General features: G+C 39.3%; 2 protein-coding genes across 4 annotated transcripts in view; one reads left to right on the plus strand and one right to left on the minus strand.

Moving 5' to 3' along the window:
* LOC131591716 (SCY1-like protein 2) overlaps positions 1-4,070 on the minus strand; it is a 38,747-nt gene extending 34,677 nt beyond the window's left edge. The window contains exon 1 of one of the 3 annotated variants that reach the window (XM_058862694.1): positions 3,904-4,070. The gene's annotated coding sequence lies outside the window, so the exon portion shown is untranslated. The remainder of the gene's footprint in view (positions 1-3,903) is intronic. The other 2 variants (XM_058862695.1, XM_058862693.1) reach the window with 2 other exon arrangements.
* Positions 4,071-4,097: 27 nt separating this feature from the next.
* Positions 4,098-16,371, plus strand: LOC131591717 (DEP domain-containing protein 7-like). Its single transcript, XM_058862696.1, has 9 exons — positions 4,098-4,257; positions 5,182-5,605; positions 6,129-6,280; positions 6,809-6,995; positions 8,566-8,792; positions 9,627-9,769; positions 9,965-10,090; positions 11,307-11,385; positions 13,764-16,371. Exons 1-9 carry the CDS (start codon positions 4,173-4,175, stop codon positions 13,979-13,981), a joined length of 1,641 nt encoding a protein of 546 aa, XP_058718679.1. The 5' UTR covers positions 4,098-4,172; the 3' UTR covers positions 13,982-16,371.
* Positions 16,372-17,275: the final 904 nt, after the last annotated feature.

Here is a 17,275-nt window from a genome sequence, read left to right on the forward strand (position 1 = left end):
AGAAATCATAAGGAGGAATCCAAACAATCCTTCGAGAAAGAAAACAATCTTTGCGGGTGTTGTTTGTCACCTTGTTATTTTCTTGCAAGAAATGGTCAAGGGGTGGTATTCCTAATTGTCCAATGATGGTGATGTGTTAGTTTCATGACCAATGAGAGGTTTACCTTTTCGGACCTTCTCAGAACTGTCTATAAAAGATCTGGAAGAATAAAACTTGCTCTCTTGTGCAACCAAGCTAGACAGTCTGTGTTGTTACTTTCACGGTTCCTAACACAGTGCAACATGTACTTTCATCGTTTTCTATACTTTCATTATAAATCTGACTTGCCTGTTCTGCAAGAGACAAATTCTGAACCCTGTGTCCCATTTACACCATTGTTTCACTGATAATGTACACACAAGAAAGAACAAAGGCAGCAAAAAAACGGAAAGAAAAAAAAAAGATACAGACATTCATCTTCCTTATCTGTGTGAACAAAGAAAAAGAGAGAACGCAAGAAGAAATTATTTCCTGGAATCAATATTATGCAGTATATTCAAAAGCAACACTTAAGGATATTTCTTCAGTCTCTCTTTCAAATAAGATGTAAAGACATCTGTATACTTCAGCCAAACTTTAATCAAAATCAACCACACTGAAGTTATATGGACATGCACTCCTTCTCTCCCTGGTACTATAGATTTGATTCCACTACAAATCAGGACAAATATTCTGATTAGGTTTCAACTGCAAAGACAGACCTGTAATAGAGGTCTATAAACGTAAAAGAGGTAATAAACATATTAAATGATAGTTAGGAAGTTCCCTGTGTTATGGAACAATTCACTCCATTGCAGTTGTGTGTAAGAGTATCAGCCAAACCACAAGCAAACCACATCACAGTGCTGCATTGTGGAACAGCCATTTGCTCTATCTTGACTCTTGGTGCAGTTACTCCCCACCTTCAGTATTCTACTTTAGGGAAACGCAGGAACACACTAATGCCATGGCTCCATAGCTATTTCTCCAATTTCCATGTCAGCTGAAGTGACACAACTTCATCCTACTAAATGACAAACCCTACCAGGAATTTTAAGAAAATGTATTTTTAAAAAGACAGGAATCCAGCTGCACAGATCTCAATCTCACAAATACTCAAACCTAAATCACATATAGTAGTTAAGACTTCAACAGGCCAACCCAGGAGCAGAATCAGATGTGACTATAAGCATGTTAAGGGTGGAGTTTGTCTCAACTATGGGGACTGTGAGTTTTAGATCTAAGAAACTGTGTCTGAAATCAAAGAAACTGTGTCTGAAATCAACAAGACAATCTTAAGAATAACTACAAACTTGTTTGGTACCTAGTTAGTGGTTTGTTGAGAACATACCTTGAAATAAATTATGGAAACACAGAATTCCTTTATTAAGTAATTTTATTTCGGTATTTGAAATTTTATTATTACAATAAATTAATTTTACGTTATGATTCATGACATGGGAAAACACATGCACATCCTAACTCTACAGCCCAGACCAAACTGCTATGAAGACACTGGCTAATATCCCTGTATAAAGGAACTTTCATTAACCTGATAAATAGGTACAAACAAGGATCATGGATAATTCTAAAAAGGAGCTATAGGCATTTCCAGCTCTCAGCAATTTTATTCAGCAGCTACTCTGTGGGCAAATTCGATAGGCTAAAAGGCTATAAAATCAGTCCTAATGAGTTTAAGAAAATCCCAAATCTAATTTACTTGGGTTTAGATCCTGTGTTTTTTCCTTTGTTTTGTTCACTCCGAGCCATCAAATCTTCTCTAGTACCAATGCAACACCATCTTGTGTTAGGGCTTGCAAAATCAATAAAACACTTTGCAAAATTAACTGCAGAAATATTATGAAAAAAATGCATGTGCACACATGTTGAAATTCTTTTGTGTAAATCTGAAAGGAAGCTTCTCTACACAGATGGTGGGAAAATGGTGTAGTGTTCATTAAATCAGAAGTGCCCTCTGCTGTGGGTGACAGACTAACTGCAGTGAGTAGCCTGGAAAAGCCACTAGGTGAGAATGTCAACGGCATTCCAGTATCTGAAGTGCTAGAATTTAAAATTCTTTGTAGACCCTGTCCAACCTGCTCCCCTCCAGCTTGGCAGTAGGCAAACTATTGTTTAATTTAGCTTCTGAGCAAACAGTACCAAGAAACTTATTTCTCAATAAGCAGATGGGGTTTAAAGTTTACATCCACCTAACTGTAAAGGCGTAGAAATCCTCTTATCAACATTTGAATGGAAGCTAAAATAGTAAATTTTGCTTTATAAAAACAGTTGCTATCACCAACTACAGATAAAAATTTATATGTCAACAGGAACAATGTAGCTAGAAAACCTATGCCCCACCAAAAATATCTGGTTTGGATAGTATCTATAATACCACAATTCTTGACAAGTTAACCACATCTGAAATACGCAAGTCTAGTTCTCAACTGCAGGAAAACTTGTTTGTTCAGTTAAGACTGGTCTAGTATTTCTAAAAAAAATTAATAACCAAGTGGCAATAAAGTCAGTCACTCACAATGAAATTTGCATTTCAAATTAAAAGGTAATAAATGAGACAAATGCAAAATCTGAAGTGTAACAAGCAACACAGGACATACAATAAAGAAGAGTTTAAGTTTAAAAGTTTAAGAATTCTTCCTGTTTGAATATCATGAGTACTATTAATGCTACTAATTCTGAGTCCATTAAACCTGGAACTAATCCTAAAAAATTCTGAATGTTCTGAATGTTCAAGATGGTTTTTTCATTAATGTCACTCACAATCAGTAATGGTTTTTATGCTGATGGACATCAGCAATCATATGGCAGCATAAGAACAATCACTTAGCAAGAGAGTAAACAACAGCCAACACTGAGCTCAGAAAGGAGGCAAAACATTCAAAATGTTGAAATATGGGCTGCTGAAATCAAAAACAAAGACTGTCCACCATTTTTCAATTCTCACGCGTATAAAAAAAAGCCTGCATAATGCAAACCCATCAAATTTATCCTCAAACTAATTCATAGCTTCATCTGATGTATGGCTGTGGGTGCACACTGTACAGCAGTACAACACACACTAAGTACTACTGTTCCTAACTATACCGAGCTGGGTATAGTTCCCTTTGGGAACCAGGACCAGCAGGCTGGTGCACAGCTACTTCACGCCACCCAGCTACATCCTATCCACTTGCCCCAGGAGAGGATCAATCCACAGAAATAAATGCTGGAACAACTGAGTCAAAGCAAACAAAAGGACAAAACCCAGCATTTTTCAGGCACAACCACTCTTTTGCATTTGTTACTAAAACACCGAGAGGGTCGAATGCAATGAAGCACTGTGGAAGGCTGCTCTCGCCGCACGACACCTTCTTAACTTTCATACACCATTTCGGACCTGAGATTCAGCTGAGTCCCTACCAAAACCTCACGGAAAGACATCCACGAACAGGGTTCTGGCTGCCGCCTGGTGACAGGTGAAACCCAGCCCGTGCGCTGCACAAACCCGGGTCAGCCTCTTGCGGGCCAGTCCTCCCAGACCAAGTATTTATACTGTTGTTCACAGCGAGAGCGGACCCGCTCCGCGCCGCTCCGCAGGGCCGGTGCCTGCGCTCCCTGCTCCGCGGGGCAGCCGGGAGCAGCGCGCCGGCCGGGCGGCGGCCACGGGCGGCAGGTGACCCGCGATCCCCCGGCTCGGCAGCCCAGCGCTCCCCGCCCGGCCCTGCCCGCGCCGCGATCGAGCCCCCCCCTTCCCCTCCAGCCCTCAGTGCCGGGCAGCCGGGATCCGAGACCGGCGGCCCCGCGGAGCCGGCCGGCCCTGCCCGCCCCGCGCAGCGCCACCAGGCCACGGGCAGCCGCTCTCGACCCGGGCCGCGGCCTCTCACCTGAGCCCGAGGGAAGCTGCCGGCGCAGCGCCCGGCTGCCCGTCGCCCTGAGGGCTCGGCGGGCCGCCTGTCACGCCGGCTCCGTCTCTCGTTCGGGCCCCGTCCTGTCGCGGCTACTCCATAGCGACGGCGGCAGCCTCGGCGGCGGGGCGGGGGCGGCCGGAGCTCGGCTCACTTCCGACCCGCAGGGGCGGCGCTGGGCGCGGCCGGGGGCGGCGGGCGGGAAGTGATGCGCTCCGCCGGCTTCCGCCAGCGGCCCGGCCGCGGCCATGGCGGGGTATTTGACTCCGCGCTTCAGGAGGATCCGCAGCCAGAGCGAGTTGCGGCCGCGGCGGGGGAGCGGGCGGCGCCGAGGTGGGTGAAGAGCGTCATCCCCGTCTCTCCGCCGCAGCGGCTTTTCCCCCGCAGTGTCGGAGGAGCCGGGGTGCAGAGCGGGCTGCGAGGGGCAGGTGCCTGCCCTTTGTGTTAGCACTGTCGGTGCCGCGGATGGGCGAGCGAAGGGCAGGACGGGGCTAGCGAGGTTCGACACTGAACGGGGGTGAGAGGAGCTTCCTCTGGCAGCTCCCCTGGAGCTGAGCTTACGGGGGCCGCCGCTGGTAGGGCTGGGCTGGCTGTTCGACCGGGAGCCAGGCGCGACTAATGCACTGCAAACACTTGATTTGGCTGGGAGCGATGTATGAGGATAAACTGCGGGCTCCGGAGCAGCCCCCCCAGTGAGGCTGAGAGCGCTGGGGCTGCTCAGCCGGGAGAAGAGAAGGCTCGGAGGTGTCCCTTCAAGTGTCTAAACAGAGAGTTCAAAGCGGATGAGCCAGACGCTCTTCAGTGGTACCCAGAGAGGGTGTGATATCGTGTGACCATCATGGTTTCTGGAGATATTCAAAACCTGTCTGCATACCGTTCTGGGTGGCCTTGCTTGAACAGGGAGGTTGAACCAGACAGACCCCAGAGGTCCCTGCAAGGCTTGGCTGTTTTGTGATTCTCTAATGATCTATGTACACAGCACATACATACAATATGTCTGGTCATAACAATGACAAAAAAAACCTTCCTTGCATGTTTTTAATGGATTTTTGTTCTCTTTTCTTGACTTTACCATAGTGGATGTGAGTCAGCTTACAAGAAGGACTGAGTCAAGAAATATTATCTTTGTAAAATTCAGCTGTTTTGTTTGTTGGTTTTTTTTTAAAGACTTTTTTTTTTAATCACAATGTAATTTTTTTAAAAATATTAACATATAGGTTTATAAATTTGTAAAACTTACATATAAATATTTTGCAGACTGCGATGGTCCTTTTCAAGCAACTCAGCTGTGGAATAGTATTATACATGCCCTTCACAATCAAGTGGAAATCAAAAGACGTAGACAGCACCTGAAAACATACAGAAACTGTTTCACCGGCTCCAATGCTGTTGATGTGGTACTGAGCCATCTTATGCAAAGCATGTACCTAAGCTGCAGTGATATTTCTCGGATGAAGGGGGTCCGTGTATGCCAAGCATTGATGGATCACAAAGTGTTTGAGCCAGTTGGAGCTAAGCTTTACTTATTCAAGAATGGGAAAGAAACAGAGTTTGAAGACACAGACACTAGCCTCTATAGATTTGTAAATAGCAGTCTTGATCCTCTTCCAAGAAAGAGTAAGGACAATGAAAGCTTGTCTCCTGAGCAAATCTGCAAACAGAAAATGAAAAGATATTCCAAGTGAGTTACTTTGATCTATTCTAATTTTTCTCTTTTTTTTTTTTAAGTAAGTTAAGGAGAGTTACCTTTAAATGAAATTATGTCTGTCTAAACCAGGTGTTGGAGACTTCTGAAAAGTCTATGCCAGTTTTGAGAAATGTCATGTCTAAGCTGTAGATGCTACCAGGTATTTTTGGGTAAAGTGTTTTGATCTGCCCTTTGTTGTTTGGAGTAGAGTCTGCCACAGTAGCATAAGCCTAGGAATTACTCAGTTTTGCTATCAATTGTGCCGAAATCTGAGAATTAGCATGAGTGAGCTAGTTACTGAAAGCTGGTAAGTGAAGTGGAACTAGCAAGCAGTATATGGAATTAATGTCCTTGCCCTTTCCACAGAGGAGATGTGGATGATAGCAGCAGGATAGATTCCAGAGATAATGAAGCCCTAAAGTTCTGATTTAAGATCAATTTAGTAAGTACCAGAAAGACAAATGTGTTCTAATAGTATCTGCTATACATCTAACTTTTTTTTTCCCTGCCTAAGCAGAACAAAGTGTGACACAACACTTTCAAACCCCTTGGCATTGGAAGCAGCTGATAAAAAGAGGGTTGAGGAGCTTCTTCAATCAATATATGTTCATGCCTCTTTACCTCCAAAGATCATGGTTAATGAACCAACTCGCCTGCTCTCAAAAGGAGGTGAGGATTAAATTGTTTCTTTTTAAAACTTGATTGTTCTTTACTGTATCTTAGAGTGAGTGCCCCATTTCTGTTAAACAGTGCTCCACGGAGACATAAATTTAACCTGTCAGTAGTGGCAAAATATCTAAAGTGTTAAAGGGGTAAATGCTTGTAGTAACTAAACAGAAGGAAACACAACAGGGTTATGTTTTTGCATAGTGGTGCTGTTTATGAAAATACTACTAAAGAAGGAAGTAGGTCTTAAGATTAAGAATATCTTTATTATGTGATTCCTTTGCTTTTCAGTTGACTTTTTTTCTTCTACTAATTAGTTTATTCTGAATCCTAATATGATGGGAGAGGCCCCTTTTTTTTTAGCATTCCTATTTTGATCCCTTCTTACCCAACACAGCTATTCACACTATGCTATTACTGTATTTTCATTGAACACTTCAAAAAATTCTTGACTGAGAAAAACCCAAAGGTTAGTTGTTTACATAAGATCTTGTTTCTGAGGGCTGTTTGTTTGTTTGTTTATGGTATCAGTAATAGAAGATGTCTGGAAACAGCAAACTCTGCTACGACTGCTTCAGTTAATTGATGTTCCCCTTCTAGAAGATATCTTGGCATCTTCAGTGAAGACAAAATCAGACAGTTTTGGCAAAGAAGACGACATGATTATCTCAAATACTTTCCTGGACAGAGAGATTATGTGTAGCTTAAACTTGCCTGAGTAAGTTACATATCTATGGAATGGATTTGTTAGTAAAGGCTTTATTTTACTCTTGATCAAATATTAATGTTAAGAGAACAAATAGACATCATTATGCTTGTGTACTTGTAGACAGGGGTGGCATTAGTGTGATTAAGTTCTTTTCAGAAGTGGTAAGTGATTTCACACAAAGCGTATGTTTAGAGTTGGACATTTGGGCATTTTAAGAAAATATTAAAACTTTAACCTTTAGTGTTGTAAACACTCCTAGTTTCTAGGCCAGATTCTTTACTCTTAGGTCTCTGTAACAGATATTAGAACTAGAAAAATTTTATTCTGAGGCTTTTTGTTTGTTTGTCATAGCTCCTGGTGGCCATGGTGTGAAGATACAAAATCAATAAGGCATCTATTGTTAGCAAGAGAAAAGGAGAAACTAAGCTGTAGCACTGAAGAATGCTTATATAATGAGAATATAAAAGTGGCTGCATGTTGACAAGTGCTCTTTTCCTTAAATCTCTTCCTATTGTAGTGCTCCTGGTTAGTGTACTTTGGCTCATCTCGATCTTACTTCTAATAATATACTTCTAATGAGTATGTCAAGGCTCATGTGAATGTCTTAGGCATGACTATTTTTGTCAAATTAATAGTTTTTATCTGCAACTTCATATTCTTTCTTTCTGTTCTCCATGATAAAAATGAGATTCTGTCAATCTTAAATAACATTTGCAACTTGTGTTTGGTTCAGATCAAATTATTTTACATCCAGAATCAGATAAAAGTAATGTCCCTCTGCCCCGCACATTTCTATGATTTTATATTCCTTCTGTACAAAATGGTTGAGACTTTTGCCTCTGATTTCTGGCTTCTTTCAAAAATAAATTATGCACCTGAATTTTAGGTGCGTAATTAAGTTATATTTTCTTTCCTTAGTTTAGACAGAGACAACAAATGCTTGTGAAAACTCATGTCTTTATAGTAGGTTATATAATAAACTGCTTCTGCAGTGTTCTGTGATTTAACCTACTTCTATTTTCCTTTTTTTTCAAAGTTATTTTTTTCTCTTCTGTAAAGATCAGTTTTTTTCACCCTGGTTAGCCCTGGTGGGTTCTCAATGTGTGTGTTGGAGTAATGGTGGGGTGCTGTTTGGTTTTTAAGTACTAACTGAATTCCTGGGGTCAGTGACAGTCTGGCATGATTGCAGCTTGTTTTGATCTCGGTGTATCTCATGTGTATTGCCTTTAGCACAGGAAAAACATGGAAGCTGCTCATTCTGAGAAGGTTCTTGAACAGCTGTAGCGAAATAAGTTAGACAAACTGCTTAATAAACCACTTTGGCATTGTGGTTCATATATGGGACTATACCTGCATGATTATTTCTATCTATTTTGTTTAAAGGATTAAATGGACCCTGAGATAGCTCCGTTGCTTAAAGCATGGTTCTAATCACACCAAGATTCAGTCCCATTTACTTGAGTTGGATGCAATGATCCGTGTGTGTTCCTTCTGACTCAGAATATTCTATGAATCTGTGAAAATAAAAGTAGGTAGAGCATTTTAAAGCAAGCATTAAAACTGCCTTTTTCTTTTACAGGCTTGACAGTTGGCTCTTTGCTGCAATTGAATGCTTGGAGTATTTTCCTGACGAATTCCTAGTGATGGTTAGTCAGCAGTTATCTCAAAGCACTAACGACCCCAGCAGTCTGAATACATACAAGAAGATTATTTTTGATGTTATAATTAAATATTACAGTCAAAAAAAGGACTCTCTTCTTGCCACTCAGGATTTTGATATTCATTCAGGAATTATAGAACTTATAGGTAAGAGCAACCTGGAACAAAAAATACGGATGAAAGCTGTGTAGAGGATGTCACTAAGCATCAGTTGACTGATTCATGACACCATTTGCAATGCCATTGCAGATGCACTTTTTAGGTTGGAAGGAAATGCTCAAGATCACTATTAAGAACCTCTACTCAAGACAAGAACAAATTTCAATGTTAGAGCAATTTGCTTAGGGCCTGGTCCAACTGAATTTTGAAAATCTGGAAGGATAGAGATTCACCAACCTCTGTGGGTAACTCTTTCGACGTGTAACTATTTTCATTGTGAAAGTTACTTACCCCAAGTCAGAATTTGCCTTATTGCTACTACTAAGTAATAACATAAAACTAAAATAATTGCTATAAAGTTTTTCATGTTAACCAGAATAAGGTTTTTAAAGTTATGGACATAGGGTCCTTTTTAGTAAGAGAAGTTTTTTAAAATTATAAAAGGGACTATTAAGAACTCCCCCATCACATCCATATGAGTAAACCAGAATGGTTTCATTTAAATACAAGTTTAAGATTAATCCTACCTAAATAGGTTTTGTTGCTGCTGCTTCAGTCCTATTGGGTTGTGCCTTAACCCCAGCTGCCAACTAAATACTTCAAAGCTGCTCACTCACTGCCTGCTGCCACTCTGCCCCTGGGAGGGAGGAAGAATTAAAATTTGTGGGTTGAAAAATGAATCCTTTAAAAACTGGAACAACATGAAATTTTGTTTGGAAGGAAACCCCCCGAAAAGTTTGGGTTATTATTGGGATTTAAGTAAGTATTCGTGACTCTGAAAATGAATAGTAACATTGTATATGCTGTTTTACTCCATGGCAGAAAAAGGAAAAACAGATCAAGCTCTAGAGGCATTACAACTTTATCTTAAATTATTAGCACCGAATATTAGTGAAGAACTTCACAGACTCCTCACATTCCTAGCCATTGCGTCAGAATCTGAGGGCTACAGATTGCAAAAACAAGTAAGAATCTGTTCTGCTTAATGTGAAAAATAGCATTTTCTCATAGTAAAGCTAACATTTTTGTTCAGTTGGAAGTATTCTCTTTACTGCCTTACTGTGTGGTCAGTTTCCTACTGATAACATCCCATTATACTTAGTCTTTGCTAGCACACTGCAAGTCAGTCTAATGCCAAATCTGGGTACTACTTTTTCTAGTTTGAGAACAGATTTGTGATCATCAAGACTTGTACAAAGTTCATCTTACAAAACAGGACACTGTCAAAACCACAGGCAGAACTGCTGACTCAGTTTCTGATGGACAATCACTCCGAGCTCTTTAAGGTATCATTCTCCTTTCATCATTGACTTCATAATTTTAAATGTTAAATGCCATGAATTGCCTTTTTTTGAGTATGACAAGTTTGAGGAACTATGTTTAATGTTCCATTTGTTACAGTTTAATAGTACCGCCAAACAGGGTGGGAAACTATTCCAGACTATGGAGGACAGATTTTTGAAAGCTTTGCAAACCTTTATAAATTACATCTTCTCTTTATTTGCATGATTTATATTAGGGAAATATTTTAAATATTAATAATTTTTATAGGGTCATTTTGGTACCTTGTTGGTAATTAATGTCTGCTAAAAATTTAGGTATCTTAGTGTCTTTCTCCTTTAGAAGTTCACTGGCATACTCTGAGTGGGAGAAAAATGGCATGCTCTTGTACCCCAGCGTATGTGTATAGCGTTGACAACTCTGAAAGATTCTTCAGTGTTTTGGAATATAAACTTCTAAATTGAAGAAAACAAATAGAACCACTAAATGCTAGTAGCCTTTCTATTAAACTTGATGAGCTGTGTAAACATGCAGGCTTTTTATAATCTCCTTAATTTATATTCCATTATATTGTCACACGTGAAAAGATGAAACTTTACCATACCCTATAAAAATAAGGTTCACAGAAATTTGGTTTCAGTAAAATACTGGTTTTTATTTTTATACAACACATCCATATCCACTTCTGGTTTCAGGTCAAGACTTGAGAGATTTTTTAATTAGTTCCAGTTTAGTTTGACAGGATTAATTGGTTAGTGAGGGTTTTGTATTTGTTAGTACACAGCCAACCCCCCTCTTAAAATTTGTATTAAGGGTTCTGACATGAGGGTTGGGGCTTTGATTCCCCAGTGGAGTTAGGGCCAGAACTGTGTAGCAGTGACAGCGAGTGGACAGATGTTCACTCTGACAGCTGCAACTGAGAGCCTGTGCAAAAGCTGAAATTAGCTTTACACTGCAGTTTTTGCCATAGAAAACAACATCTAGAACTTTTTGTTTCCTATTTCTTTAGCCAGATATACAAGAAATAAACATATATATCTTAGTAAAACTATGCGTTTTAGTGCAATTCTGTGAGAGAGTTTGAATGTGTACCTAAATAAATGTGGGCATAGATTCTTCTGCATTTAACTATGTGTTTTTAAATTGGTCTGAAAGCTTTAGATTTTCAAAATACAGGACTATTGCTTTTGTAATGTTTTCTTTGTTGGGTTGTGTTTTCAGGCTCCTTTAACTCTTCTGGAACTAACGAGTAGGAGACTTCAGAGTTTGATAGAAGGGCAAGATCCAGATATCAATTCAGGTAGATTATAGGATAAATTTTTATATAAGTTATCGTATACAAACTGGTTTATCATCAGTTGACTGTAATTGTGCATAGACTGTTGTTTTCCTTTGTTAGAAGTGAAGCATTAGGGGGATTAGTGGCTAATGCACTAAATACTAAATTATATAAATTATATGTTATCTGCAAAATCAGTCTGAATATTGGAAAACAAGGATTGTATTAATAATCTGGTTTGGACACATTACAATTTTTTAATGGTTTTTTTTTACCAAATAATTACTTCTGGAAATAGTAGTGCAAAATGTGCTTCCTGAAGTGATTTGCTTCTAATTTTGCTTGTGAATATGATGGGACTTTGTATTTAGGAACAGTATTCTTCTATTTTTGCCACCTACAAATTCTCACAGAACTCAGTAGTTCAAGGTTCTGATAGATGACTTGAGCATAGACTTTGATTGTTTAGTGTTTTGACTGTTAAGTGTTTTGAAGAACTCTCTCCTTTTTTTGGGTAAGCATAAAGTTTATTAAGATCTTAGGACTTAAGCATCCAAGTGTCAAATGCCTTCCTTTTAGGCTACACTACCCTTCTGTATGTGGAGTTAACGCTTTTCAGCTTATTTCTTTTGAGCTAACGTTCCATCTGGCCTTTCTGCCAAAAATATCCTGCAACACTGATTAAAAGGGTTGGCTTAAATAATTTAATTTCTCTCTGACTCTGTCTTCTTAGACTCCTGTATTGCCAGTTCATTGTGTGCTTAAACACCAAAGCGAAATCACTCAGGAACCAAATTACACTAAATTATTTTGCTGTGTAATATTATATTTAATACAGCAGCTGCCGGAAAAGTAGTTTGGTACAGAATCTTTTACTGTCTGTGTTGGGTTCTGGAATGAGCCCAAATTCCTTCCAGTTCAGTGTTCTGAGAATCACGTATTGTGAATCCAAAGAATAGAGATGAGCAACAGTGGAAAAAGCTGCCTGTGTGTAATATTCTCAGAGCCTGTGTGATCTCCATTGACACACTGAACAGATAACTGAAGTACAAACCCTGTACTACATTTTTCCTACTAAGTTTTGGGGTTCCAATCTGTAAATGCATACAGGTTCCATCTACTTGTCGAAGTAGTTTGATCTGATTGTAAGCTTTCTGGCATGGCATATTCCTGTTTTCCTGTGTGCCTTATATTCTGGTGTCATTTTCCCTTTTCTTTCCAAAATCTTTCCTAGGAGCTATTGAGCATTCTTAGCTGGTGAACTTCTTAAATCTGGGTGGGAGCAGGAGGGAAGGCTGGGAGACCCAGATAAGAAAAGGGGTCAGTCAATTGCAGGAAGGTAATCCTTAGGTCTGCTGGAAATCAAAAAGACTAAAACCAGTGAGAGAACTCCGGGGTTGGCTTTAATCTAGTAAGACACTTGAAACCACAGGACTAAAGATTCATGCTGAAGTTCTAAGAGTTAATCTCTGCCAGTTGTTAAGCTTTCCCTTTTGAAAGAGCTGTCTTTTTTCTTCATGTGATTTTACTAAACCATAAAAAGTATTGATGTTTGTCAAACATACTGTAGAAGAAGGGAAGGACAGGTCCATGTGAAAACTCTGCCAGCTCGGGTTAACACTATTATCTATATGAAGCCTAAAGATGATGGTGTTTATAAAGGCAGATTAGTAAGAATTTTTTCCCCTCTAGACAACTGACACTTCTTCAACTAAATTGCTCTCTAATAAGTATAGGAAGAAAAAGTGTCTGTGGAGTAGCTGAATGCCAGTCTTTCTTCAGGCCAGAACTCACCTGCCCAGTGAGGAGGCTTGAGTCCATGCAGGGCAGTATTTACTGCAGAGATTCACAACCTTTTTATAGCTAGGTTGTGCTGAGTTAAGGGTCTGTCTTGTATCACCTCTACTTCTGGTGCCCAAACCATGCTCAGCTGTCACGTAGAAGCTCTTAATTTCTATGTCTGATTTTTGTAGTGTGGTTTAGAGGCAACTATTTCTCCAAAAGTATTTATTCACTTGCATTAGGTACTAAGCCTTGCTACAGATCTGATTTACTCACAGGGAATCTTTAGATCCTGAGAAATGCAAGGTGTCATTCTTATTGTATAGTGCTCTTTATTGTGGTTTCTCTGTGAGAACTGTATTTGCATTGTCTTGCAGGCCTGTTTACAATACAGAATCTTCTATCATACTGTACTTGTAACACTGCTTTTCAGCTTTATTTTTGCAATTAATATTTAGATTTCCGTCCATTATGGAGAGTTGTATGTTTCACATTGCTTGTAGATGTAATCACATCTGAACTGGAATATCAGTGTATCTGTATTTCTTATCATATTTTTTAACGAGGCTTTTATATGATGCATGAAACTTAATTTGAACCTCTGATTTCTTACAAAGGCTTCACCTTCTGTCAACGCATTACAACTAAAGAATATGAAGATCAAAAGCAACAAACCAATCAGTATCTTCTAGCACTGATTCAAGAGATGGACAATGACCCTACTGTTCCTTTGAAGCAAAAGAAGAAATTAATCAAAGAATTCCGAAAATATCATTCTTTTGTCTACTGTAGTGGCTGTAAAACTACATGTGCATTTTGTACTCCAAATGGTTAGACTTCAATACAGCTTTTTTTAATCTTTTTTTAAAAGAGTGGAGGAGGCACATGAAAATTGCTCATAAAAAAATGTTCTTCTCTTACATCTTTACATCTTCAGCTTCAGGAAGCTACAACTATCAAAATTACTATGCTACTAAAAAGCATTAACTCTAATTAATCTTTTAAGCAAAATATACTTAATTATTTGTAAGTAAGTAATAACAGCACACTGCTTGGGCTGCCTTGAGTTCAAGGTTTGGCACTTTCTTCCATCTGTCCCACAGCCCCATGGCTTTCTATCTGAGCCACATCCAAGTTTTGAGCTGTGCTTGGGTTAATAAGTCAGTAGGGGTTTTTACTCTTTTCTGTCTTTAATTAATAATAACTTCATCGCATCTTAAACTGTGGGTTATGACTCCTGTGGGTATTGTAAAAGTGTACAAAGTGTGTAAAAAATGTTGGAAGTAGGTCAGTGGGTTTTGAATCTGCAGCAGGAATGCTTTATTAGGCAGGGGAGCTGTGTGTGCTTGCAGTCAGTAATTACCTGTTGTTACTGCCTCCCTACTCTGGCAGACTGAGCTGCTGCTAATTGAAGTAAAAAGTTATGTTTTGAAGAAACCTGAGATACAATTACCTTGATTTAGATCTTAGTATACTTAAGTAATTTATTTTAATATGAGGCTATTTTGATAATGTTGTTATTTATCATAAATACTTTGGTAATGTTTATGAATTCATAGGGCAAAGCTAGAAAGTATATTGGCCTGTCTTGACATATTGATGGTTAACTGTAAATCAACAAGGAAGTGTTGATTTAAATCATTAAATCATGGCATCATAGAATGGTTTGGGTTGGAATGAATCTTAAAGATCATCTATTACCACACCCCCTGCAATGGGCAGGGACACATTTTACTAGACCAGGTTGCTCACAGCCCCATCCAACCTGGCCTTGAACACTTCCAGGGATGGGAGGCATCCACAACTCCTCTGAGCAACATGTTCCATTGCCTCACCATCTTCACAGGGAATAATTTTTTCCTAATATTGAATCTAAACCTGTTCTCTTTCAGTTTGAAGCTGTTCCCCCTTGTCTTGTCACTACAGTATGCCCTTGTGAAAAGTGCCTCTCCAGATCTCTATGTAGGCTCCTTTAAGGTACAGGAAGGCAACAGTTAGGTCACCCCAAAGCCTTCTCTTTCCTAGGCTGAACAATCCCAATTGTGTCAGCCTCTTTTTATAATATGTGATAGGGCTTACATTACTTCATCCTTGCAACAGACCTTTAGTCATGTATTGGACAAAGCCTCAAAGACTTGATATTGGAAGGGACCTCTGGTCTTGTCTCACCACTCAGGTTGGAGTTGATTAGTGCAGACTGCTCAAGGACTTTCTCAGTTGAGTTTAGAGTAGCTTCAAATACATATATGCCACAGTCTATTGGATGAGTCTGAGACTGGTGAAAGTCTAGACCACAGTATTTAAAAACAGGCAAACAAACCCTACCTTCACACAAAAAAGAAAAAAACCCCAAAACAACCAAGATAAACTGCCTTATGCTTAGGCAGAATTTCTTGCACTGCCTCCTGTCCTTTCACTGGCACTGCTGAATTGTCTGGCTCAGTCTTCTTCACTCCCTCCCGTGAGCATTCTCATCAAAGCACTCTCAGCCTCTTCCCTGTGTGACAGATCCTCTACTTCCTTACCATTTTCTGGACTAGCTCCACTATAAGCATGAATTTTTTTTAGGGTTTTTTTTTTTTCTGTGAATGTGCTACTTTAGGTATCTCCATCCTCCTGTAGGCTTCAAACATAGTCAAGTCAGCAGGATACCAAAGCTTTCTTAAAACAAGTGCTGATTTGTTTTTAAATTGACATAGTTATACTGTAAGATATAAACAGCACAACTTCTTACCTGTATACTTCGTTAACTTGCATATTTGAAATAGCCTTATTTAAATTACTTGTCCCTATTAAAAATCAGGGAATTTAGTTGAAATCTCTGTCCATGAATCCCTGTTTATGCACTTGCTATTTAACTATGACTCACCAGTGTGAAATAAATAATTTCTAGAGGAGGGAAAACATCCAAGTTTCCCCTTTCAGAGGTGAATGCCATAAATCCTATTGTACAGGGCCATATATTCTTTTTCTAGCCCTATGGGGGGTTTTGGTCATTCTCCCAGAAGAGGGAGCATATACAGAAGCAGGTTATTGAGACTAGTAAACAGGGAAGTATTTCCTAAGTGCTTCTGGTGTTGAGTAGTAGAAGAAAAATATTTTAGTTGTTTGTTTTTTTTCCTAATCTCTCTCTCTGTCTGCAGTCCCTTTACTGTGTATTTACTAAACCTAGTAACAGGGAGGGATGATAATGTGGTGATTTGTAGGCTGGGTGGGCTGGGAATTGCTTTGGAAAAAACTGTTGTTAAAAAACAAATTTGCACTTTGTGATTTGATTTACAATTTTCTTGTGCTAATTTATATATAATAAAGAATTGTATAAAAAGTGGTGAGTCTTTATTTAAAGTGTGTTCATAAGGAAGAGGCAGCTTGAGGGTGTAGAACCAATTATTAAAGAGTAAGGAAGTGTTCCAGGCAGCAGTTTATAGCTGCCCTGTGGTTCCTTTCAGTTCATGGGACAGGAATCTAAGATTGATCTAGTTCTGCACAGGAAAGGAAGAGCTCTTTAGAGCCCTGTTTTATTCACATACCCTGACAAGAGGATCTATTCACCTTTAATCTTTAAGCCTGTTATTTTACATCTAAGGGCCCACTGAACAGGTTTGGTGAACTATAGGCTAATGGTTTTCAGTTAAATTCCAAAACTATAAAAATGTTACTGGACTTTAGAAAGTTTGTATCTTTCACATATTTTTAATGGTATTTGACAAAGAATCATGTATCAGAATCTTGGGACATGTCATTCATTTCTGTTTATTATTTCTAGCAAAGAGCTGTCAAATTAATTGCCAGTATGTATTTGTTTGAAGTAGAGAATATTCAGAGTGAAGAGTTTAGTCAAGGTACTTTTCAGTAGTCTTACCAAAACACAAGTGATGCCACCTTCAAAGGAGGCTTGCTTCTATTCATAGAGCATTCATCTTTGCTCCTACCAAGGAAAAACTTCATTAGCACTTTCATGAGAATGTGTATGTTTCTTTAAGTCCCAGCTAAAGTATGCTGATACTTTCATGAAGCAGTTAGTTAAAAAACTAGAGCTTGGACACAAGGGCTTCTCCATGTGGCTGTCAAAGTGACTGTACCAGATATATGTCCTACACAAGTCATACAATCTGTCCAACAATTTCTA

The sequence above is a fragment of the Poecile atricapillus genome, chromosome W, assembly GCF_030490865.1.
Source record: "Poecile atricapillus isolate bPoeAtr1 chromosome W, bPoeAtr1.hap1, whole genome shotgun sequence".
Classification (NCBI taxonomy): domain Eukaryota; kingdom Metazoa; phylum Chordata; class Aves; order Passeriformes; family Paridae; genus Poecile; species Poecile atricapillus.

Bases quoted from the DNA above. Each gene is read 5' to 3' on its own strand.
- LOC131591717 (XM_058862696.1), top strand. From the start codon at position 4,173: ATGGCGGGGTATTTGACTCCGCGCTTCAGGAGGATCCGCAGCCAGAGC. The intron at 9,770-9,964 runs GTAAGAATCTGT...TACTTTTTCTAG, and splicing joins GCTACAGATTGCAAAAACAA to TTTGAGAACAGATTTGTGAT. The intron at 11,386-13,763 runs GTAGATTATAGG...TTTCTTACAAAG, and splicing joins AGATCCAGATATCAATTCAG to GCTTCACCTTCTGTCAACGC.